The sequence below is a fragment of the Cotesia typhae genome, unplaced genomic scaffold (assembly GCF_013202065.1).
Source record: "Cotesia typhae breed Kobodo isofemale line unplaced genomic scaffold, CoteBio_Ctyphae contig_44, whole genome shotgun sequence".
Classification (NCBI taxonomy): domain Eukaryota; kingdom Metazoa; phylum Arthropoda; class Insecta; order Hymenoptera; family Braconidae; genus Cotesia; species Cotesia typhae.
This window is the reverse complement of record NW_027423753.1, coordinates 4560522-4583509: the sequence shown is the minus strand read 5'-3', so window position 1 is coordinate 4583509 and position 22988 is coordinate 4560522. Positions and strand designations below refer to the sequence as shown.

General features: G+C 27.7%; 6 protein-coding genes across 10 annotated transcripts; 3 read left to right on the top strand and 3 right to left on the bottom strand.

Annotated features, from left to right (window-relative positions):
• Positions 1–336: 336 nt before the first annotated feature.
• On the top strand, positions 337–7733 carry Scamc (Short Calcium-binding Mitochondrial Carrier). Of its 3 annotated transcripts, XM_074245627.1 has the most exons (10): positions 337–1009; positions 1073–1293; positions 1361–1487; positions 1826–1916; positions 1970–2081; positions 5033–5191; positions 5281–5538; positions 5620–5787; positions 5885–6139; positions 6409–7733. In XM_074245627.1, exons 2-10 carry the CDS (start codon positions 1102–1104, stop codon positions 6481–6483), a joined length of 1437 nt encoding a protein of 478 aa, XP_074101728.1. In that variant the 5' UTR covers positions 337–1009; positions 1073–1101; the 3' UTR covers positions 6484–7733. The 3 variants fall into 3 exon arrangements, with proteins under 3 accessions (XP_074101728.1, XP_074101727.1, XP_074101729.1); XM_074245626.1 differs by having other exon boundaries at positions 337–1293; XM_074245628.1 differs by lacking the exons at positions 337–1009; positions 1073–1293; positions 1361–1487; positions 1826–1916; positions 1970–2081 and adding an exon at positions 2945–3481.
• Positions 7734–7910: 177 nt separating this feature from the next.
• Pgls (6-phosphogluconolactonase) lies at positions 7911–9556 on the bottom strand. Its single transcript, XM_074245635.1, has 4 exons — positions 9141–9556; positions 8863–9063; positions 8508–8791; positions 7911–8139 (listed from the first exon to the last, which is right to left on the bottom strand). The coding sequence occupies exons 1-4, from the start codon at positions 9259–9261 to the stop codon at positions 8032–8034; spliced, it is 714 nt and encodes a 237-aa protein (XP_074101736.1). The 5' UTR covers positions 9262–9556; the 3' UTR covers positions 7911–8031.
• A 1788-nt stretch (positions 9557–11344) lies between these two features.
• Positions 11345–14484, top strand: Bem46 (abhydrolase domain containing 13-like protein Bem46). Of its 2 annotated transcripts, XM_074245634.1 has the most exons (5): positions 11345–11739; positions 11894–12047; positions 12125–12356; positions 13741–13934; positions 14013–14484. In XM_074245634.1, the coding sequence occupies exons 1-5, from the start codon at positions 11725–11727 to the stop codon at positions 14444–14446; spliced, it is 1029 nt and encodes a 342-aa protein (XP_074101735.1). In that variant the 5' UTR covers positions 11345–11724; the 3' UTR covers positions 14447–14484. The 2 variants fall into 2 exon arrangements, with proteins under 2 accessions (XP_074101735.1, XP_074101734.1); XM_074245633.1 differs by having other exon boundaries at positions 11624–12047.
• A 133-nt stretch (positions 14485–14617) lies between these two features.
• LOC141529169 (uncharacterized) lies at positions 14618–16864 on the bottom strand. The gene is made up of 4 exons (XM_074245625.1): positions 16659–16864; positions 15536–16572; positions 15223–15413; positions 14618–14983 (listed from the first exon to the last, which is right to left on the bottom strand). Exons 1-4 carry the CDS (start codon positions 16738–16740, stop codon positions 14698–14700), a joined length of 1596 nt encoding a protein of 531 aa, XP_074101726.1. The 5' UTR covers positions 16741–16864; the 3' UTR covers positions 14618–14697.
• A 146-nt stretch (positions 16865–17010) lies between these two features.
• Positions 17011–18813, bottom strand: LOC141529172 (DNA polymerase delta subunit 3). The gene is made up of 2 exons (XM_074245629.1): positions 18535–18813; positions 17011–18465 (listed from the first exon to the last, which is right to left on the bottom strand). The coding sequence occupies exons 1-2, from the start codon at positions 18595–18597 to the stop codon at positions 17155–17157; spliced, it is 1374 nt and encodes a 457-aa protein (XP_074101730.1). The 5' UTR covers positions 18598–18813; the 3' UTR covers positions 17011–17154.
• A 102-nt stretch (positions 18814–18915) lies between these two features.
• On the top strand, positions 18916–22065 carry LOC141529173 (ZZ-type zinc finger-containing protein 3-like). 2 transcript variants are annotated; one of them, XM_074245632.1, is made up of 7 exons: positions 18953–18998; positions 19065–19160; positions 19984–20372; positions 20434–20590; positions 20691–20914; positions 21468–21578; positions 21664–22065. In XM_074245632.1, exons 3-7 carry the CDS (start codon positions 19995–19997, stop codon positions 21886–21888), a joined length of 1095 nt encoding a protein of 364 aa, XP_074101733.1. In that variant the 5' UTR covers positions 18953–18998; positions 19065–19160; positions 19984–19994; the 3' UTR covers positions 21889–22065. The 2 variants fall into 2 exon arrangements, with proteins under 2 accessions (XP_074101731.1, XP_074101733.1); XM_074245630.1 differs by lacking the exon at positions 19065–19160 and having other exon boundaries at positions 18916–18998.
• The last annotated feature ends 923 nt before the right edge of the window (positions 22066–22988 follow it).

Below are 22988 nucleotides of genomic sequence, written 5' to 3'. Positions count from 1 at the left end.
TAATAATATTTTTTTACAATAATTAAATTGCTATAAAATTTTTAATACCTGTCAACTTCAGTGTCATCTGAAAAATTATAAATGTATTATTATTAAAGTAATTTTCTGAATCTAATTTATTTTTTCAGAAAAATAAAAAAATTGTCAAGTGTCTATTAATTAAAGCGTAATATTAATTTTTAAAATTATGAATCAGCGTATAATTACATATTTACATGCAGCACAGCGTAATTAAAATTGTCGATAAAGTAGAAAAATATTGATGCATAGGTGGCGTTATACGACTGGACAAAAAATTGGTAATGTGAAAAATAAATAAAAAAAGTAAAATTGCGACAGCACGACTTTTATAGACGCGTGTATCGTGTGTGACCAAGTAAGCGTAATAGTCCTTGCAGTAGTTGGAGTCTATATACATAAATATACATGTATACATACAATATTAATACAAAAAATATAATATAATGAAAAGAAAAAAGTATGACAGGGATAATAACGAACTTTGAAGCCGGTAATATGCACATGTGCAATACGTGTTTAATATATCACTCGTTTGTGTTATAAATCTGTGCGTCAAATATAATATTACATGTAAGGTTGGGTAAAGCGTGTACAGTAACAGCATATAATAAATTTAAGTATCCGTTGGTACAACGGGTTATGGAGTAATTGCATTACTCCAAGTAGTTTTCATATAATGAGAATTTCTCGATTCACCAATAATTTTATTCCACACATTATAAGCAATTGCGATGTACAATTAAGAATAAGCTGTTACTTTCCAGCCATCACCAATAATACTCAACCACATACACACACATTTACACAGGGGTTATAAAAGTGAACCATTTTTATTAAAAAACTCGCAAGTTTATTAATTAGTTAAAAAATTTTATTTAAATATCATTTAAATAATGTTACGTACTTGGTACAGTATCATTTGTTGAAAAAAGTCCACCGTAATCATTAATAATAGCTCATGAGCAGAGACATTATTTCATAAGTAAAAGTGAATATTAAAAGTTTAGAATAATTAAGATAAATGGAATTATTTATTTAATAATTAATTAAGTGTTGATGTTTTAATAATAATTGTTAATAATGCCGGGAACACGAGGCAATGACACGCACCGTGTCATACCTGGTCATTATTTGCACCAGTTACCTGAACAGGATGAAGCGAGACTTTCTAGGATATTCAACGCATTAGATCACGATGGGAATGGCAGGATCGACGTGCATGATTTGTCCAAGGCTTTACATAAAGTCGGTGTCCATAAACGTTATGCTGAGGTAATTGTCTTTATTCAATATTACTTATTTTATTGTTATAAGTACTACAACAAGATTTTTATTACAGCAATTTTTGGCTCAATCAGATAGCACTAAAAGTGGAGATATTAGCTTGGCTGAATTTATACATTATGTCATTGAACATGAGAAGAAATTACGACTGCAGTTTAGTCACCTTGATAAAAATAGAGACGGTATTTTTTTTTTTTTTTATGTATTTTAAGATTAAACGTTAATTTGGTTATTTAATTCAATTTCATTTAATTTCTTATTAAATAATTGAATACGCTGAACATATCAGACATCTGTCAGTTATTTTCTTTTGATAAAAAACAATGTTTTTTAAATACACAGAAAATTTATTTTAGATATGGATTTTTTCTGTAAATATTTAATTTACTTTATATAAAAAATATAATTCATTCATTCACTACTACAAGAACGAAAAATTCTAATGTTTTATTATTACAACTATAAGAGATTTTAAATTTCAATAAAACATAATTAATTAATAAATGATACATTTTTTTAGGTAAAATTGATTTGGAAGAACTCATCAGTTCTTTCAATAAAGATCTCGGTATTAAAATGGATCGTGCAGAAGCTACAAAATTACTCCAAAGGTAAAACAAAAGGATTATTTAAATTACATAAACTAATTATTTTATAACTATAGAATGGATCAGGACGGTACATTAAGTATTAACTTTAACGAATGGCGGGACTTCCTCATGTATGCACCGAGTGACGACATACGTGAGCTCATCAGATATTGGCGACATTCCACAGTAAGTGACACTTGTTTTATTAATTAAATAAAAGTGTCCAATGACATTAAGAATGATGGTTACTGTTATTCAAAACCTCTACTAATCGATACATTATTTAAAATATACTGCCGTCACAACTATTATCAAGGAAATAATAAATCTGTTGGCTGTATGCGTTCAGATAAATTAATACCCAATGATACGAAGATTAAAACAAAACAATGATACGTGATTCGCTGATATTACCGGGGGCCCGACACTTAGCTCGTATGTCAAGTCTCATGTCTGTAAAAAGTCTTAATATTTGCTTACAGTGCACGTATGACGTTTTAACTATTAAAATCTTTTATCATTCATTCTGGCCTTCAGCGTCAGCTGTTACTTTCGATGTATGTCATTCAATTTATTGCACATAAATTACTATTATTTTACTCCAATAAAAAAATTTTCCAATTAGAGTATCTATTTTAAAAAATAAAAATCTATCTTAATATTTACCTTAGCGTCATTAACATATCTTTATTACGTTTTAGTAAATATTATTCTTGAATGTTTATTGAATTAACAAAAAATGTTTACTACATTTGTTTTGGAAAAAACACTATAAATTTCATCAATATTTCATTTTATTTGACGTCATGCTTTCTTGGTAAATACAAAAACAACTTTATTTTCTTTTCAAGAAATACTATTTTATTATTCTCTTTCAAATTTTCATCACAACAATAACTTCTAGCAATAAAATTTTCCTATCTTCTATTAAAATTAACTGTAATATTTTTTCTTATCAACGACGTCATCGATATCTAATCAGTCATTTTTAATTCCCGGGGATTCCAGATCGATCTTCGTAATAATGAAGCTCTATTACTTAATTCTTAGCCACGACTGAAAAATATTAAACAAATTAGAACAAAAAAAGATCAATAAATTTTATTAGTAAGATAAAGTCACTAAAAAATAATCAATTCCAGGACATTTGGTAGCAGGTTAGACAATCTGAAATATTCTACCTAAAAGCGAACTTGTATGGCTCTGTAGCATCATGACGTACATTGTAAGACCATAGAGGGGGCACAGCTTGTTCACACGTTAATCTCACACATGATATTATACTTAACTGGCTTGAGCCAGACTTGAACATTTATTCGTAAACTTCAGTGAGCTGAAGACTCAGTCTTGTGATAAGTTTTCAAGCTCTCACTTGTGTCTAGAAAGAAAAGTCACACTTTCTTCTTTTCAATCGCTTGAAAGTTTTTAGTCTGTGATGTTTTAGTGCATTAGATTTATTTATATATTTATTTATTTATTAGTTTTTAAATTAACTATCCAAAATGTTGAAGCAAGACAGTATTAATGAACTCGGGTGTCAAGTTTGCGAGGATTATTTAGATGTTTACAATCTTATTTTACAAATGGTATTTATTTTAAATTATATTCTTATTATTATTATTATTAAAATGCGCAATGTTAAACTTTGATAGTAAAAAAAAATATAATATAATATAAGATACTAGTGAATGAGATACCGGCATGTAGACAATGACTCATTTGGATTCTTGAACTTCCTGATTGCAATATATTACAAGGCTGATTATATGCAGACTATAATTTCTTACTTTTTACTGATTTTCACATCAATAGAAGTTAATCTTAAGTATTTTATCATTCAAAAGACAGTATACACTTGTTTTAAATTCCAGAGTATAAAATTCCGTTTTTTAATCAGCTAGATTTAAATTTAATTATAACTTGTTGCGTCAAAGATTAACGAGTAATATTAAAAATTCAGCTTGAATAATTATCTATAAATTACAAAGTAAAATACAAATATCTATTGCTAATTAGAATCCTATTAATAAATTTATATGCAGACACGTGCGCGATTGTCTCAGAATTTCCTGATCAATTTGCCAAAAAATTTTGTCACCGCTACAGAGATATACTTAACACAAAAGATTGTTATAAAATGTATAAACATGAAGAATGATAATTCTTACGTACTCGTATTTCGTCATTTGAAATTCCTTGAGCGTAGAAAAAAATTGAGTACAAGAGTAGAAAGTATCACGATTTAAAATGTGTGTTAAACTTTTAGGTGCAGTAGATTTTATCGTGACATTTAATAAACGGATGCTGTACTGAGACTAAAACTAAGTCTAAGAATGAGAATTAAATCGCCGGTCGTTCTATTCTACTTTAGTTAAATATATTTTAATCTATATATATATACCATAAGACGAAGACATATGGTATATATAAGAAATAGAGTTTCCACGTGACATTGGGCAGTGAATCAAGTTACGGAATCTCTGGCCAAATGCCTGGTGTTCAAGTTGCCTCGACTTGTAACTGGTCAGAGCCATTTCAATCATTAGTTTTATTAAAATCAATTGTTTAAAACCTGTATAATACAAATATAGATAATTTTATATTTAAAATAAGTTTTTGTTTTAATTTGTTTACAATGGATAATTTAGATAATATGGATAGTGATTTTCTCCTTGAAATATATGTTAAGTTAAGTATTTAATTTTAATGATAATATCCCCCTTGGTATAATTGTAAATAATTAACAGAGCAATATTGAATGCTATTGACTGATTATTAAAATTTTCCTGCTTTTGAGTCATAGATAAAAAAAAGTATTTTATTGATATTTAAAATTCAATTGTAATATAAAGCCAAGATTTAAATGAAAAGACAAACGTCCTTGAGATTAAAACGCGGGGAATAAAATAACTGTCACTTATCACATGGTATAGCGTTCAACGTATTTAAACAATACCTTACATGTTAATTTTTAAATACATGTCATAAGATAATATTTAATGCATAAATTTTTATAAATATCTTTGTCTTTTATTTAAACGAAACGATCAAGTACCCAGTCATAATTAGAATGAATGTAATTTTTTTTTTTTAAGTATTCGTTAATTCAATTTAAATATGTTTATTTTTATTTACAGTACATGGACATTGGTGAAGATATCGGAGTACCTGATGATTTTACAAGTAACGAAATGATAACAGGGATGTGGTGGAGGCATTTACTTGCTGGTGGACTTGCTGGAGCTGTTTCGCGTACCTGTACTGCGCCTTTAGATCGTATTAAAGTTTATCTTCAGGTAAATAATTATTAATTATTTTAAAAAAAATTAAGTTATTAGTCTGGCTGAAGTAATGCTTACTTGAATATTCTTTTATTTTGTGGTAGGTTCACGGGACAACGCAATGCAATATGTCAAATTGCTTTAGATATATGTTGAAAGAGGGAGGAGTACTCAGTTTATGGCGTGGCAATGGTATTAATGTACTTAAAATTGGTCCTGAAACAGCTCTCAAGTTTATGGCCTACGAGCAAGTTAAAAGAGCAATCAAAGGAACTGATACGAGGGAGTTAGGTATAAATGAGAGATTCATTGCTGGATCCATGGCAGGTGGAATTAGTCAATCAGCAATTTATCCTCTTGAGGTAACTTGTTTCTCTATTTATTTTTAAGTATAAATATTATAAAATTTTATTATTAAAATTTTTTTTATATTTTTTTTTAAGGTACTAAAGACTAGATTAGCACTTCGCAAGACGGGTGAATTTTCCAGTATAGTTGATGCAGCTAAAAAAATTTATAGTCAAGGTGGTTTAAAAAGTTTTTACAGAGGCTACATTCCTAATTTAATTGGAATTCTTCCATACGCTGGAATAGACTTGGCTGTTTATGAAGTATTAAATTAAACGTTGTTTTTTTTTTTTTTTTTTTTTCTGTTTAACAAAAAAAAATTCTTTGCTAACTTTGTTGTTATTTATATAAATTTTCTAGACGTTGAAGAATAGATATCTAAGATCACACACTAGCAATGAACAGCCAGCATTTTGGGTTCTACTTTTATGTGGTACAGCTTCAAGTACAGCTGGACAGGTGTGCTCATATCCGCTTGCACTAGTCAGAACTAGATTACAAGCTGAATTATCCCCCGGAAATTCACCAACTACGATGGTTGGAGTGTTTAAAGATATCATACAACGCGACGGAGTTAAAGGCTTGTACCGTGGATTGACGCCTAATTTTCTCAAGGTAAATTTAATATAAATCATTTAAGGTAAAAGACCCAGTTATTGACACTTGCAATTTTAATTTAATTAAAAAAAAAAAAAAAAAAAAAAACGAATCAACCTTAATAAATTAATAAGTGTAATTTTTGAATTATAAATTTTAAGATAATTGATTTTTTAAAAACATTTTATTTTTTTAATTAGAATAAAATTGCAAGTGTCAATAACTGGGTCTTTTACCTTATCTAATTTGTCTATTTAAATATTAATCTGTATTATTTTTATCAATAGGTAGCACCAGCGGTATCAATAAGCTACGTGGTTTATGAACATTTTCGGCAAGCACTGGGTGTCAACATGACGTGATAATTATATTTAATTAGGAATTGAAAATTTTATTAATTTATTATTTATCATTTAAATGTATGAAATTTTTTTTTATAGTAAATATGAAAAAAATTACTGAGTAATAGTCAAAAACAGCAAGAGAAAAAATAGGCGCTAATTTATATTTGAGCGTGATTGCTCGTTGATTTTTTTTCACTTTTTTTTTTTATTTCTGACCGCAATGATTCCATCATCAATGTTTAATCATTGCAAATGATTAATCCGTTTACTTAACAATTTACTGTTTTACAACAGTGGAATTTCAAATAATTTTTAAGTGTCATTAGTGAAATTGAAAAGATAATCAATTTTTTCCGATTAATATTAATATTATCGAGTATTTTGAATCAAAGAATCGCTTAGCCTACATTAATAATATCGTGATAAAGGATTATTAAACAAACTAAAAATTAAATAATAATAATAATAATATTAAATATTAATTATCAGGTTTTAACAGCCAAGCTGTTATTTTGATATTAGTAATAGAATGAAAGTAATTCTTACAAAAAAATTTCCTACTCCATTTTAAAATTACTTATTTATTGTGAATATTTATTATTCTCTTTACCAAATAATCATTAACTTGATTATTCTATTTAATATTTATATAATAATAATTTTAATTAACTAATAAATATCTCGTTGTGGGCCTCTTAAGAGATTCGTTGATTATATTAAAATACAACGAAAAATTAAAATTAGTATAACTCAAAATAAAGTAAATAATAAAAAGTTATATACTGATACTGTGATAGATATGATTGTAAAGAGACATTGTAAATTATTATTTAATGAAAGGAGAGTAACGAAAAGGGAAACATGATTGAATGAAATGTTTCCTTGTTTATGGAATAATCGACATCTATTTATATTGACTCCACAATCTGGAAAATTACTGAATATTATTACAATGTTTCTTGCATCATATAATTCGATTATTTATTATCAGCTAAAAAATTAAATATTTGAATATTTAATATCATTCCAAAAGTTTACACGCCTCGTTGCCAGACTAATTACTGTCTAAAATATTATAAATAAAATAAGTAGCTACAGACTGCTTTTCTATTGAAATATAGTGAGTTCTTTTAAAATTGTCAAAATAAATTCCATTCGCGTCCTAAATAAATAATTTAAAAATATATCAGCATGGAACTGATGGAATCTACAGAACTGATTTGGAATCATGACTAATAAATGACTAATAGGTTAAAAAAAAAAAAAAACAAACATATAAATTAGATCTTGATTTAGTTTTTTAATCGTGCTCATGTACATAGTAAGCTTTTATCATTAATAAATTTAATTCATTTATTGAACTTGTGTGAAGTTTGAAGTTGAAAATTTCAAGATTTAAATTATTGTGAACAGATAAATTGAAATAAACTGAAACTATAAATAAATTCCATTGAAAGAAAACTGTATTATTATTATGAAAACTGTATTATATTATGTATAATTATTATCAATTATTATTATTTAAATAGTAGTTAATGTTTATAAAAATATTAAAAACACTCCAGTCTATGCGTTGAGGCCTTTGGCAGCTTCTTGATCAACGATCCAGTAAAGAGAGCCATTTGCTGGATTTACCCGACTAGCAGGCAAATTTTCTTTCTCTTTCAATACACGCTGAAATAAAAACATTTTGTTAGCTAATAATTTATTTCTAAAAAAATAAAAATTAATTATTTAACAAGTAATAGTATATTGTGTGACTAGGGATGAAACGAAACGATTTCAGACCAAATTGAAGTTGTCTGTCCTAGCGAAGTGAGGGCTGGCTGAGTAAAGAAATTTTTTAGATAGTAGCTAGTATAATCCAGATTATAATGAGTATAATCCAGATTACAATGAGTATAATCTAGATTTTTCTTGAAATTAACTTACACAGAGGTGAAAAGTTTGCTATAACTTATCTACTATTTCAAGGCTTATTTTCTAAATTATTTTAGCAATGAGGTGTTAAAAGTACACAATTAACAATGCTTGTTAATTACCTTGATTATGTCAGCCTTGCTAGCTCCAGCAACAGCAAAAACACAAGCCTTAGAATTATTAATTACTGGGAACGTAAGAGTTATTCTCGAAGGTGGTGGCTTTGGAGAATCATTGATTGGACAAACCCATCTAATTGTTTCCTCAAGCAAACGATGACCGGGAAAGAGCGAACAAGTGTGTCCATCGGGGCCAATTCCAAGCAGCAGCAAGTCGAAACGTGGCGGACTGTCCGGTGGAAAGTACACGGACATCTTCATGATATAATCATTAGCTGCTTCAACAGCTGCGCAATAAAATTAAAAATTAAGTTATTTCAGCAAATTATTATGTTATTTATTTGTAAAATTATTTTACCTGAATGCTCAGTATCGATAGTAATAAATTGGTCTTCAGTTATTGGAATTTTACCCATCAAACTAGCTTTGTATTGACCATAAGTAGACTCTTCATTATCAAAAGGTACAATGCGTTCATCGCAGAAAAAAAATCTCCATTTCGACCAGTCGGTCGTAATTGATGGCAAACCTTCAGCTAAAAACTTAATTAAAGATCCGCCTGTAAATAAATAATAATAATTATTTTTGTAAATTTTAAAATGAGTGTTGGAAAAATTATTAATAAATTAAAATTACCTGATAAACCAATCTTAAAGACATCGCCGGTTTTTATTGCGTCATTAGCATGCTCTTCAATTATACTTGACAATTTCTTTATAACACCGGCAACATCAGGCTCTATGAGTACATTTTCCATAATTAAATATTACAAAAGGTGTAATTATTAATCTAAAACAGCTGATATGTATCATAAATCACAAAATAAATAGCAAAATGATAAATTATCCTGCATAAGGTTATTTCATACAGTCACTAATACGTTAGATCATTTGAAGAAAATCACGTACATAGTTACGAGCCAACAGTCTATATAACTAATGAACAATGACTAATAACATTTGAGTGCGATGTGTATCATACAGACAGATGTTGGACAAACCACGATATTATATAAATTACGAATTTTATTTTTACCGACAATCCCATTCGGTACTATCACATATGATCACGTGGTCAATTAAATCGAACGTCACACGAGAAACGTACAAAATGTACACATGTCCGGCAGTGTGTGGGTGTTCGTAAGTATGTGTACTAATTTTTGAATTTGATACTCGTATCCACTCTATGAAAATATTGAGTCCAGGGCAAATATTGTATTGGCAAAACTGAAGCCGGAGTAAAAGGTGAACTTGGTCGTACTCAAGAGAAATATGTTGATGATGGTTAGTAGTGTCATGTTACGACAGATTGTAAACACACTGACAGGTTGTTTCGTTTTTCAGCAAATAATGGTTGTATTGTTATTTAAAAAAACTAAATTAAAGCTAATTAAACAAATCGGTCGATATAATGGTTCAGATAAAAAAAATTTTTTCAGAATTCGTCAAGTCAAAAAAAAAAAAATAAATACTAAAAAATTTGTAATGATATTAAAGTTAGCTGTCATTTGACAATATTTTAATTTTTTTTTTAACAAAACAAATTTGTTCCAAAAAATTACATTTTTAATTTATTAAAATTTCTACAAGTCCATTTTTTTAATAACTTTTTTTTTTTGCTATAATTTATTTGTTAAAAAAAATTAAAACAATTGTGAAGTGACAGTTAAATTTAATTTCATTTTTTTTTTCATGAATTAACTTAGCAGATAGTTCATAATTTTAAGAATTTTTGTAATAAATAAATTATGGCAAAAAAAATTTATCAAAAAAATTGACATTTAGAAATTTTAAAAAACTAAAAATGCAATTTTTTAAAAATAATTTTTTGGAGCAAATTGATTTGTTAAAAAAAAAAATAAAAAATTGTCAAGTGTCAGCTAACTTTAATATCATGTTAATTTTCATAAATTTGTAACATTTTTTGTCGCTCCCAAAAATTTTTTGCTCGATAATTTAAAAACTAGAATTTTGGAGCTTTTAAACACTTTCTTCATCATTTCAAAAAACTTCTCTTCACTGAAATACAGCCAATATATCACTGAAAAATTTTTTGACCCTTTAATTTTTTCTTCATTAGTGTACTTATATATTGTATCTTAATATTATTTGTATTATTACTCACCCTTTTTTCAATTATTAACAAAAGTTTTACTCATCATAATTTATGTTCCCATAAACAGCTGATAATAGTATTTTAAACTATTTTTTATGACATTAATTAAAGTCAACATTCACTTGACCATTTTTTAATTTTAAACAAAAAACAGATTTGTTCTGAAGAATTATATTTTAAAAAAATTGCATTAAAAATTTTTTCAAATGTCTGAAAGTCAATTTTTTTTTCTCATTTTTTTTGCCATAATTTATTTGTTACAGAAAATTCTTTAAATGATCAAATATCTGCTAAATTAATTTTATCAATTTTATTTTTATTCATACTCAAATTTATAACTTGTCAGAGTTTACAAACTTTCATAATATTACACTACTAACTATCATAAATATATTTCTCTTGAGCATGGCCAAGTTGAACCTTGACTCCGATTTCAGTTTTGCCAATACAATAATTTTGTATAATACTGAAGTTAGCGGTCAGCTGTCAATTTTAAAAATTTTTTTAACAAATTAATTACTTACAACAAAAAAATACTTCTAAAAATTTTCACTTGTAATTTTTATTAATTTTCACGTGTGAAATTTTTTAATAATTTAATTGCTGTAAAATTCCAAAAAAATTTTCAATATCTGTCAACTTCAGTATTATTAATTTTGTCCTAGAGTCGATATTTTCATAGAATGGATCCGAGTAACAAATTTAAAACCTGGGCAGCATTACATTGCTGCTCACATTTGTATGTTTTTCTATGTGAGGGTGTTAGTATATTTATATACATATATAAGACCAAAAATATTATTCTTGTAGTATTTTTCTACCGCGTAATAGATGACAATTGATGTCAATAAAATAAATTTCTTTTTTATCTTTCGGTAATATTAATTAACGAATAACAAAACCGTCCACTAATCCTTGAAAAGTAAACATTTATTACTCTATCTGAAAATTTTTTATTACTCATGCCCAAATATCAATAGTAATAATAAATATTTTTATTCTACTCAAACTCAATATAAATAATTTTGCACATCGATCGTCACTAAATCAACATGCATAAAAAATTAACAAATATATATGTGTAACCTTTCTCGCAACTAAAATGTTGAATATTAAGGTAAAATATTCTAAAGTTTACTTTCTGATAAAAAAGATAAATTTTGAAATGTTTAAGATTAAAATTTTATGTAAACAATTAACGAAATTAAAGTGATTGGTTATTTACTAATTAAAAAAAATTTTTATTTAAAATGATTATTATATCATTTAAGAGATTGTTGCGAAAATGTCCAATAAACTTGACAAGAAATTTGCCATGGAAGCAGTGGGCTATTTTTTTGGCTCACGTATTTTTATACTTGATTGTTTATTGGCTTTACGGAGGAATTTTTACATTATTTTTTATATTCTGCATTGAAGCTACAGGTAAATAAAAATTTTATGCTTTATTAAATTGATTAAATAAATAAATATATTAATTTTTTTTTTAATTTGAAAAATAGTACTTTTATACAAATTAGAAGACGTGTTTGTTTATCATCCAGTAATACCCACACATTCACGTATCTATGTACCATCACCGTCGATGTTTAATCTACCATATCAGACAGTTTATATACATTCTAAGGATGGTACAATACTACATTCATTTTTTATATCACAATCTGGCGAAGAAGCTAAACAATCACCAACAATTCTTTATCTTCATGGGAACGCTGGTAACATTGGTCATAGGTTTGTATTTCATTTTTATTGTTTTTATTTGTAATTATAATTAATATTTAAATAAATTTAATTATACTGAAATTAACAGACATTTGAACGTTTTTGAAATTTTTATAACAAATCAATAATTATAAAAAATTTTTACTTTTTCTAAATGTGGAATTTTTTTTATCATAAATTTAATTACTACAAAAATCTAAAAAATTTTTAGATGTTTATTAAATTCAGTATCATTAAATTTACTTTATTTATTTATTGATAATTAAACCCAACAGCCAGAACTATTAAAAGGATTAATAATTTATATACAGAGTACTTATAAGTAGACAAAATTAGTTTTTAAGTACAAGATAGCCATATGGCGAGTAAATATTGTTTATCTAAATTGAGTCCATAAATGACTAATCTATATTGCGCAGCTATGAGTGAATAACAATATAAAAAAATAAAAAAAGATAATGTAAATTATAAATTAAAAAAGAAACAAAAATTGCACACTTCAATTGTACAGAAATAATAATTTCACAAAAGTGATTAGTATAAGTATTCATAGAGAGATCTGACCCGTCCGTTTGACGTAGTGCAATGATCAGACATGACTTTTCATTATTTTTTTCTTTAAATTAAACTTGTGAGGAGATGCAACCTCAGCAACAAAGCAGAATGAAATAAGTCAATGCCTACTAACGTCCAGTCAGACCTTTCTACTTTACAAAATATATATGTATTAAATCTAGGCAATTATTTTGATAGTTGGTAATTGAGTTACATTGTTCAAATTTATGCAAATTATTACAATTAATTAATAGTGCACAGATTTTGTATCATAAATCAGATTAGCATGATGCTAAATAAATTTATTAATGTTAAAATCACCAGCCACTATGTCTTTATAGCTAATAGCACTTACTAATTCCGAAAGGGAATCTAAAAAATCACTTAATATAGTAGTAAAAAAAAATTTATTTTATTAATTAATTAATATTATTTATAATTACCATCACCATTAATAAGGTCGCGGTTCTTTACGCGTGCACCGATATACAGAATAGGCAAAGTCATCAACAAATGTGCTATTGATATTGAAATTTTTGTAGGACCAGCAGATAAAATAAAAAGGGCGATTCTAAAATAATAACATTCCAGGTGTACAAATAGTGATTATAAACTATCAGACATATTATATTTTTCTTTTCTTTCAAATTTTTTTCTTTTAAATTAAAAAAAATTTATCTTCTCTTTGCAGATGCTATGTATTGAATAAAATTATTTTTACTAAACATTCTACACATAAAAATGTAATCATATTATTATAAATTGCCGAGGGCGTTTCTTTATAAATAAATAATTATAATTATTTATAATATTATAATCATTAATTAATTGTTGACAGGCTCATCAATGTATCAGGATTATATCATAAAGTTAAGTGTAATATATTAATATTAGAATATCGTGGCTATGGTTTTTCACAAGGCACACCTACGGAATCTGGTCTTTACATGGATGCTCAAGCAGGTCTAGATTATTTATTAAGCCGTAATGATATTAATACCAATGAAATTATTGTGTTTGGTAGATCACTGGGTATGTTATCTTAATTTTTTAAAAAGAACAATCAATTGTAATCAATCATAACCATTATTAATAATTTTATATTTTCAGGAGGTGCAGTAGCAATTGACTTGGCTGCTAATTATAATAAACAAAGAATTTGGTGCCTTATATTAGAGAACACATTTACAAGTATTCCAGAGATGGCCTCTGTTTTAATTGGATACAAAATAATAAAATATTTACCACTTATTTGTTACAAAAACAAATTTACGTCAACCGACAAACTTGCGTCTTTAAATGTGCCAACATTATTTATATCCGGTCTTGCGGATACTCTGGTACCGCCACACATGATGACTGAGCTTTATAACAAATGTAAATGTAATTACAAAAAATTATTAACTATTGAAGGCGGTACGCACAATGAAACGTGGGTTCAAACAGATTATTATAAACATTTAGTTGAATTTATAAGCCAACTCAGAGAAAAACCGCGTACGTTTAATGACAATAGTTGTCATTATTTCATGGATGATATTTAAATTGTATTTTATTTTATTTAAATAATTTATTTACTAGATATTGCGTCCAAATATCAATAAATAAATAATCAAATTGACGTACTAATTTTAAAATAAATATTTACACGACAGTAAATGTTCTGTGATTTTAAATAATTTTAATGATATATATAAAAAAAATCTATACATAGATATATAAATTTAATTTAATAAATATTAATAGGAATTGTCAAATTAACAATTAAGTTATTTAATAAATACAAATAAGTCGATTATAATCTTCTGTTGCGTCTGCGATGTTTTCTCGCCAATTTTTCCGAGAGTACAAGCCCAATAATTGTTATTAATGTCAGTACAGTCACAGCACCAATAATGATGAATTTAACGCTGTTACTCGATTTAATAATAATCATTGAACTACTCTGCGCTACTACATAAGTATTATCGTCCAAAGTAACAAGTCTTTCGAATTTATTTGACGATTTACAGAGTACTTTTGTCTTCCATTTATACCAGTGTATCATCCGTACATTGAATACTTCTTTCGGCTTATTACATCTAGTTAAAATATAATTATTTTTTAAAATATAAATGTACAGGCTTTTTTTTTTTTATATTATTATTATGTAAATAAAAGCTTTCATTAATTAATCGATAATAACATATCAATTATAATATTTTCATCTAAATTATTAAAATTCATAGATATTTGGTACAAAAAAAAAAAAATCAATTATTGTTTAGTTGTTAATACAAAATACCCATGAATTTCGAATTTATTAATAGATTAACTGTACCTTAAGTTTGTTAAAAGTGCTGAATTAATTGTGTACAACTTTGGTAATAAATCGTCCAATATCCATTGAGATTCACAATCACAAATCATTGGATTTCCTTGTAAATTTATTCCATACTTAGGTATTAAATCATTAGAAGTTTTAATCGATTGTCTTGAAATACGTTCTAGTCCGTTGTTGCTTAAATCCAACTAAAATGAAATAATTATTTAATTAAAACTATTTTTAAATCTTTAATTTAACTAAAAATGAAAATCTTCAATTTTTAATCTTTAATTAAACTAAATTAAATCTTTGTCACAATTTTACTTACGTAACAAATATGATGATTGCTAAACGAGTTATTGTGCACAAATTTCAAGTTTTTGTTGAAAGAAATCGTTAAATTAATACAGTTGTTTTCGTGTTCTTGCAGCAAATCAAACGAATTTTCATCAATACTCTCTACTAAATCTAAATCACTTGCAATTAATCTTTTCAATTTTATTCCAGCATTAAATTTCAATTTATCTAATGGATTTCCACTTATTATAAGCTCTTCTAAAGCAGGCAAATCCTCAAAAGAGAGCGGTGGGATGGAAGAAAAATTGTTGTAAGATATATTGAGCATTTTCAGATTAACAAAGCTTGCGTTTGTGAAATACAAATTATTTTTACTGATGTCTAGTGATTGCAGTCGATCGGCAGTCGAATTAGTTTGAACAATAGAGATAAAATTGTGATTTATATCAAGAAATTCCACTGTTAAATTTGCTGGGAACAGGGATAATTTATTGTGTGCCACTGAGAGTTGTTTTGTAGGAGGTATAAAGATTTCTAGTGAATGGATTAAATTATTATTAAGCAGCAATGTATCAATATAATTCAAATTAGCAAATGCCTGGGCGTCTATTGAAGTTATTGAATTGAAAGATAAATTAATAAATAGTAAGTGAGGACAATTCAATTGCCCAGTTGACAGAATTACAAGCTGGTTGTATGATAAATCAAGATGAGTCAAATTAGATGAACTAAAGCTTATCTCAGTTATTAAGTTATGACTCAAATTAAGTTTAGACAGTGACAGAAAATACTCAAAGACATCTGGGATTATTTTTTTCCAATTATTTGAAGACAAATTGAGTTCTTCTAAATTAATTAAACTGCTAAAAGCACTTATTACACTTTCATCTAAATTATTATTTGACAAATCGATAATTTTAAATTGCTGTACTGTATTTTTATGAATTGAAATTTCCACTGAAGTGTTGTCTCTTGATATGATAATCTCCTGAGCGATTTCACTGGTTAGCAATTTTAAATTATTTCTGTCGCTTGTATTCACTCGACCATTGCAATTAATAATTGTACCTAGATAAAACAATAATTAATATTTTACTGAACAATAAATGACAATACTCCATAGTAAAAAAAAAAAAAAAAAAATTATGTCATACCTGAGCACGTGCAGACTTCACACAAATCACCCGCGGATAATTTTAAGAAACTAATTAACGAAACTAATACAATAAAATACATTTTCTACAGATACTTGTAGTTTGATAAGTAATCATTAGACTGAACAGGTAAGCGTATCGGTATCTTGCAACAGAACTAAATTCTGATAAGATTTTTTATCTGATCTGCGTCACCAGATCCACGATTTCATATCATTGAATTTATTTACATTTTTCTATTATATCCATTTAATCATTAATCATTATTATCATAATTAAACATTTTTTAAAAAATAATAAACATTCAAAGGAATTATTTTCATTTTTTTAATCCAATGAAATATTAAAATTACAGAGGCACGTGATTAAACTTACAACTAAAACATATATTCAAATAATCAAAAAAAAAAAATTAAATGATCAAAAATATAATTACTAACGTAAACTAATTAGTAATTATCATAATACTCAATAGATAATAGCGCAATAAAAGAGATTAAGCTTTTTTAAAAAAACTCATTATAGAAGTCTGCTTGTTTTGTTTTTTAATCTGAGCGACAGCAGCCTTATCAGCAGCTTTCTTCACCTCTCTTTCTTTAACCACTGCAGGTGGTGGAGTTTCTTCGTCAGAAGCACTCTCGTAGACAAAAGTCTTTTTAGTAACAAGAAAACCATCTTCGTCAACGAAAGTCTTATCAACAGCTTTGCGTACCTTGCGTTTACCCTCCACAAGCTTAACTGGCGGTGGTGATGGTGATTTTCTCGTAACTGTTGGTTCAGGGGGTGGCAGATCATCAAATAAGTCTGGCTCTTGTTCCGTAGCAGATTCGTCACTAGAATCAGAAGCCAAGAAGATGCGTTTCCTTTTTTTAGTATCCTCTTTACTCGAGTCCCTACTCCTGTTCCGTTTGCTACCGCGATTTTGTTTGGGTATAACTTTGTTGGATTTTGTACTACCATTGCTTTTTTGACTTGCTTCTGAATTACTAACTTCTGAATTAGACTTACGGGCAGACAGCCCGTTGTTTTCCTTGACCGGACTATCATCAACTTCCATCGGACTTTCTTCAACGCCATTGCTTTTATTTTCTTGCTCTTTCTCTTGATCAGAGTCTATTTCAGGTGGTGATTTTTTGGAGTTAGCAGCAGCGACCTTGCCGAACAAATTGCTCAGTCCAGCTTTTTGAGACTGCACAGGTTTTTTCGGTACACCTTTCTTCGTATTAGCAGGTTTGCTTTTAACAGGTGACACTTTTTTTACTTGCACTTTTTCTTCTTTATCTTTTACGCCGTTATTACTCACGTTATTATTATCATTGCTCTTATCATTGGATTTGCTATCGCTCACCTTGTCAGCAGCCTTGGCAAAACTACTCATAATAACCTTCTTCGGCTCGGGAGGCTTGTGCGCGATGACGGGAGCAGCTGGTGTCTCATACGTATTATCGCGACCCCATCGTCGCTTGAACAATTCCTCATCGCTCAGCACCACAGCGTTCTTGCATGTGATGGCTGAGAATTTAGTGTCACCCTGACCTACCTCAGCCAAAAGTTGAAGATCGGGCAATGACTTCTGTAAGCTGTACAAGTGCTGTGATATTATCCTATCGTACTTATCAGCAGCAGCAACGAAATCCGACTCTTTTATCACCTCAACCCGCATTCCTCCATCTTTGGTGTACCCTATTATCATAATTGTTGCGACGAGCTCACCACTGGATTTACTTTTATTCCAATACTCCTCCAGGACTTGTTTCGCTAGATTCACATGGATCTCTAGCTCTTTGCTCAGCCATTTATACGTAACCTATAAATCAATAAACATTGAAGTAATTCTACATAAATTGACTTTTAATAAAATTAAATTAAATCTTACAAGCTTGTCTTCATCATGTATATACCCAGCAAGCACTTCCAAGTAAGTATTCATTAATTCCATGATTATGTTAATTTAGCTACTTTGGCTTGAACAACAGCTTGTCCAGTACCAGCTAGATGCACGTAAATATGTAAAATTTTTGTAAAACTACTACTTTAGTTATAATTATCGTATCACTTGGTAAAAATAGACTTTATTAAAATTGTTTGTTGGACATTTTTTATTATTTTTACAACAATCGAGTTATTAGTTATAAAATACCTCGGTTTGGTTCATTTATTTCGCGCCTTTTTAAAGCAGACTGAAATTTTTATCAGAAATCAGCGCTCTCTAGTGATGTTTTTGAGAAATGGATCTGTCATACGACTTATTTATATATTTATATTAATATTTATATTTATATTCACCACGGGGTTACGATTTTTAACCTAAAGGATTTATTTATTATTGTATATTTTAAAGTAAGAAAATAGGTTAACAAATTGTTAAGAATTTTTTATATTAATAATATCAAATAATTATTTCAGATGACTAGCTATATATAGATTTTGTTAACAGTAATTAATAATAATAATAATAATAATAATAATAATAATAATAATAATAATAATAAAAAACTTCAGGTCAGCTGTTAATTTTAAGAATTTATGAAAATAAAGTTAGCAGACATTTAAAAATTTTTAGAATTTTTTTGTATTGAAAAAATTATTACAAAAAAATAAAAAAAAATTTACACGTGTAAAAAACTTCAAAAACTGCAAGTGCAATTTTTTAAAAATATTTTTTTGTTTTAATTAAATTATTAAAAAAAACTCAAAAAATTTAGAACATCGGCTAACTTTAATGACATTAAAAATTTTTTTAACAAATTAATTACAATAAAAAAATGCTTCTACAAATTTTTACTTGTAATTTTTATTAATTTTCACATGTCAAACTTTTTAATTAATTTTTTTTTTTAATAATTTAATTGCTATAAAATTCTAAAAAAATTTTTAATATTCGTCAACTTCAGTGTTATGATAAATTAATATAAAATCAATGCTATTACTGATAAGTAAACATCAGCAATAAATAATAACACTAAAGTTAGCTGTCAGCTGTGGATTAAAATTTTTTTTTTTACAAATCAATTACAATAAAAAAATGCTTCTACAAATTTTCACTTGTAATTTTTATTAATTTTCACATGTCAAACTTTTTAATAATATTTTTTTTATAATAATTAAATTGCTATAAAATTCTTAAAAAATTTTTAATATCTAAAAACTTCAGTGTCATAACAAATAAATTGAATAAAATTACAAGCAATAAAAAATTACCTCGAATATTCTGTCAAAACTTTAGACTTTAGTCAAAAATTAGAATTTATTAATGGTCTTTTCAGCTGATCCTTATTACATATTAATAATAATGAAATTTATAAATGTTTTTTTATTTGCTCAGATATAAAACAAATGGAGGATGAAACAGTTATTGACGAGAATGCCGAATTCTATTTTGAATCCGACAGCTTGGCTTTAAAGGGCAACAAAGATTACATGGATCTACTGAAGACTATTGTTATCCTAGAAAACCAACAGGCACGAGCTATCGAGGACATGGACGAGTTATTAGCACAACGAGCTAACGCCCTGAAAGATTCGATGGGTTTTATTACCAAGTTGCAAAATGGTGAACTGTCAAACCTTCCTGGTGAAATAAAAGTAGCTGAAATTCCTTACATTGACTGGAGTCGCTACAACATATCCGCTTCTGACGCTCGCTTAAAACCACCGCAGACACGGCATGGAAATTTCCGAACCCAATCTAAAGTCAAGCAAACAGATGGAAAGGTAAATTCTTATTTGTACTTTATTTTTGCATCAATAATTAATAATTTTAAATTAATAACAGATTCTTGTTCGTGGACGTCCATTCGACGAAAGTAAACCAGAAACTTTCAATCTTCCTTGGACGCCTGCCGAGCAATGTAAATTGGAACAATTGTTAGTTAAATATCCAAATGAAGAAGTCAGTATGAGACGATGGAAGAAAATTGCCAATGAATTAGGTTTTTATTTTATATTTAATTTTATTAATTTATAGTCAATTTATTTAAATTGTTTAAATTGCTATTTGAATAAGTTTATTATTGGGTTTTTTTTTTGCAGGAAATCGTACTCCAAAACAAGTTATGACAAGAGTGCAGAAATATTTCCTTAAATTAAAGGCTTATAATATGCCAATACCTGGACAAGCTCCAAAATTAAATCCAAGTACTAAAAAAAGTATGAGCCGTCGTTTCTTACACAGAACTACATCATTCTTTCCTTCAATAAATATGATTGATGATAAAGATACTGAAGATAATCACCAGTGGATTATTAAAGATTCAGTAAGTATTATTAATAATATAAACATATTATTAAACAAAAAAAAAAAATTGAATAGAAATTTTTAAAAGCGCGTCAACACTTCTAATATACTATTGAGTCGAGATATCATTGAATACAGTTAGTTTTGAGTAAACTTAGCGTTGAATAAAGTTAGTATCGAGTAGTGAAAGAATTGAGTAAAGTTGTCTTTTTTTTTTTTTAAGTTATTCGATTATTTTTGTGGAGTACAGTATGTCGCAGAGTTGAGTAATTTGGAGTAAAGATGTGTTACTGCCATTTACAAGAGCTATATTCTTTCTATACTTACGGGAAACAAATGAATCCTTAAATCAGAATTCTGAATTGTTATTTTAAGGATACGTTGGATAGTCATTTTAACACAATATTTTTTTCTCCGTGTTGCGGAATTTGATACAATTTAGACATCAAATATTGGCTGAGATCTGAATAGTACCTTCATTGATAAAAACATTAATAATTTGAAAATTAAAAATTAAAAACATAAAAATTAAGAATAAACATTAAAAATTAAAATAATAATTTGATTTGTAGAAGAACGATAATGATGAAGATACAGAGCTTTGGCAGATTGAATTGATTCGAAAGGTAAAGTCTGAAAAAGAACAGGAAGCATCGAGTTCTCAACAACACTTGGGCTACAAGGTATCTAATTTTATCTATTGTACATGCTTAACAAATCAACTGTGTATTTTCAAGGTTGTAATTCATAATTTTTTAATATTTGCAGTGCATATGTTGTGGAGACGATCCTTTAAAAGGTACCAGGTGGAATTGCGTTGAGTGTTACAACGTTAATTTATGTTCAGACTGCGTTGTGGCGCAGTTAGAAGCCGTAAATCCTATTCATCCACCTTCACATAAATTAAAAGCGATTTCTCTCGCTGAGGATATAAAAAATTGCGACTTAGATTATTCGTCGTATAATTATTTAAATCCGAAATTTTTATCTTGATAAAACATACGATTAAATTAATAATTATACTCAATTTGTACTTTTATTTGAATTTTATAAGGAGTTAAAAATAGTTTATTACTTATTAATTGTTTACTGATATTTTTATAAAAACTGAATGTAATTAATTTAATTTTTACTGATTTTTTTACATTGTAAGAATAAAAATAATTTATAACAAAATATCCAGAATCAATTTTTAAAAAATAATTCTTAATGGAAATTTTTATTAAAAAATTCAAAAAATTTTCTATTTCACATAAAAACCAAATGCCTATTTGCAAAATAAAAATTCGAAGAAATTAAATAAAGAAATTTATAATTTTCATTTTTTAATTTCTTCCGCTACAAATGCAGAGTCATACCTCGCTAGCGCTTGTGGATAAGGAAGATGTACCTGTTGACCTATACATATACATTGTTGTATAGCCCCAAATTGGCTATAGTAAATTTATGGAATTCTTTTAATTCGCCCGTTGGAACGCGGTAGGGCGTTCAACTCGCAGTAAATAGATTAAGGCGGGAGAATAGATTTAAATTTGAATAATTAAATATAAATTATATATATAAAATGAATTTAAAACACTCAGATTATTTTAGTTTAATTTAGATTTGCATTGTGCGCAAATCTATCGTTTATTATTTAATGGTTTACAAAATACCAGTACTGACAATAATTTCAGAAAAAGTAAAATTTCGCGTGACGGACTACAAGTCTTGCTTCTTGATAAGTGTCCTCTTGTTCCTTGGTTTTCGACTCCCTCGGTTGAGAGTTCATGCCTTTGGGGCGGGGGGGGGGAGTCCCAGAGGGTAGTGAGGGTAGTTGCGCGCGCCTCTGCAACTCCTGTCTTCAGTTAGCATCCCTTCTCGAGTTGGCAAATGGGTCCACGCTGAAATGACGTCACGATGTCCCATGACGTTCCCAGGTTGTTTGCAGCCAGCCTGGATGTCTGGTTTTTATTGCCAAGTCTCAGGTATTCGAGTAATCCCTTTTTAGTGAACGTTTTGAAAAATAAGCCGCTTAAAGGATTATGACAATAAAATAAATGGAAATTACTGGGTTTTCCCAGTCTGTAAAGAATATTCCAAAACGTTCGGTA

Coding starts and splice junctions, on each gene's coding strand:
- Scamc (XM_074245627.1), top strand. CDS start 1,102: ATGCCGGGAACACGAGGCAATGACACGCACCGTGTCATACCTGGTCAT. Junction 1,488..1,825: donor CCTTGATAAAAATAGAGACG/GTATTTTTTTTT, acceptor ACATTTTTTTAG/GTAAAATTGATTTGGAAGAA. Junction 6,140..6,408: donor TGACGCCTAATTTTCTCAAG/GTAAATTTAATA, acceptor TTTTATCAATAG/GTAGCACCAGCGGTATCAAT.
- Pgls (XM_074245635.1), bottom strand. CDS start 9,261: ATGGAAAATGTACTCATAGAGCCTGATGTTGCCGGTGTTATAAAGAAA. Junction 9,064..9,140: donor CTTTAAGATTGGTTTATCAG/GTAATTTTAATT, acceptor ATTTATTTACAG/GCGGATCTTTAATTAAGTTT. Junction 8,792..8,862: donor TATCGATACTGAGCATTCAG/GTAAAATAATTT, acceptor TTTATTGCGCAG/CTGTTGAAGCAGCTAATGAT.
- Bem46 (XM_074245633.1), top strand. CDS start 11,873: ATGATTATTATATCATTTAAGAGATTGTTGCGAAAATGTCCAATAAAC. Junction 12,048..12,124: donor ATTCTGCATTGAAGCTACAG/GTAAATAAAAAT, acceptor TTTGAAAAATAG/TACTTTTATACAAATTAGAA. Junction 13,935..14,012: donor TGTGTTTGGTAGATCACTGG/GTATGTTATCTT, acceptor TTATATTTTCAG/GAGGTGCAGTAGCAATTGAC.
- LOC141529169 (XM_074245625.1), bottom strand. CDS start 16,740: ATGTATTTTATTGTATTAGTTTCGTTAATTAGTTTCTTAAAATTATCC. Junction 16,573..16,658: donor TGAAGTCTGCACGTGCTCAG/GTATGACATAAT, acceptor TGTTTTATCTAG/GTACAATTATTAATTGCAAT. Junction 14,984..15,222: donor GCACTTTTAACAAACTTAAG/GTACAGTTAATC, acceptor TATTTTAACTAG/ATGTAATAAGCCGAAAGAAG.
- LOC141529172 (XM_074245629.1), bottom strand. CDS start 18,597: ATGGAATTAATGAATACTTACTTGGAAGTGCTTGCTGGGTATATACAT. Junction 18,466..18,534: donor TACATGATGAAGACAAGCTT/GTAAGATTTAAT, acceptor ATTGATTTATAG/GTTACGTATAAATGGCTGAG.
- LOC141529173 (XM_074245630.1), top strand. CDS start 19,995: ATGGAGGATGAAACAGTTATTGACGAGAATGCCGAATTCTATTTTGAA. Junction 20,915..21,467: donor AGTGGATTATTAAAGATTCA/GTAAGTATTATT, acceptor TTTGATTTGTAG/AAGAACGATAATGATGAAGA. Junction 21,579..21,663: donor AACAACACTTGGGCTACAAG/GTATCTAATTTT, acceptor TAATATTTGCAG/TGCATATGTTGTGGAGACGA.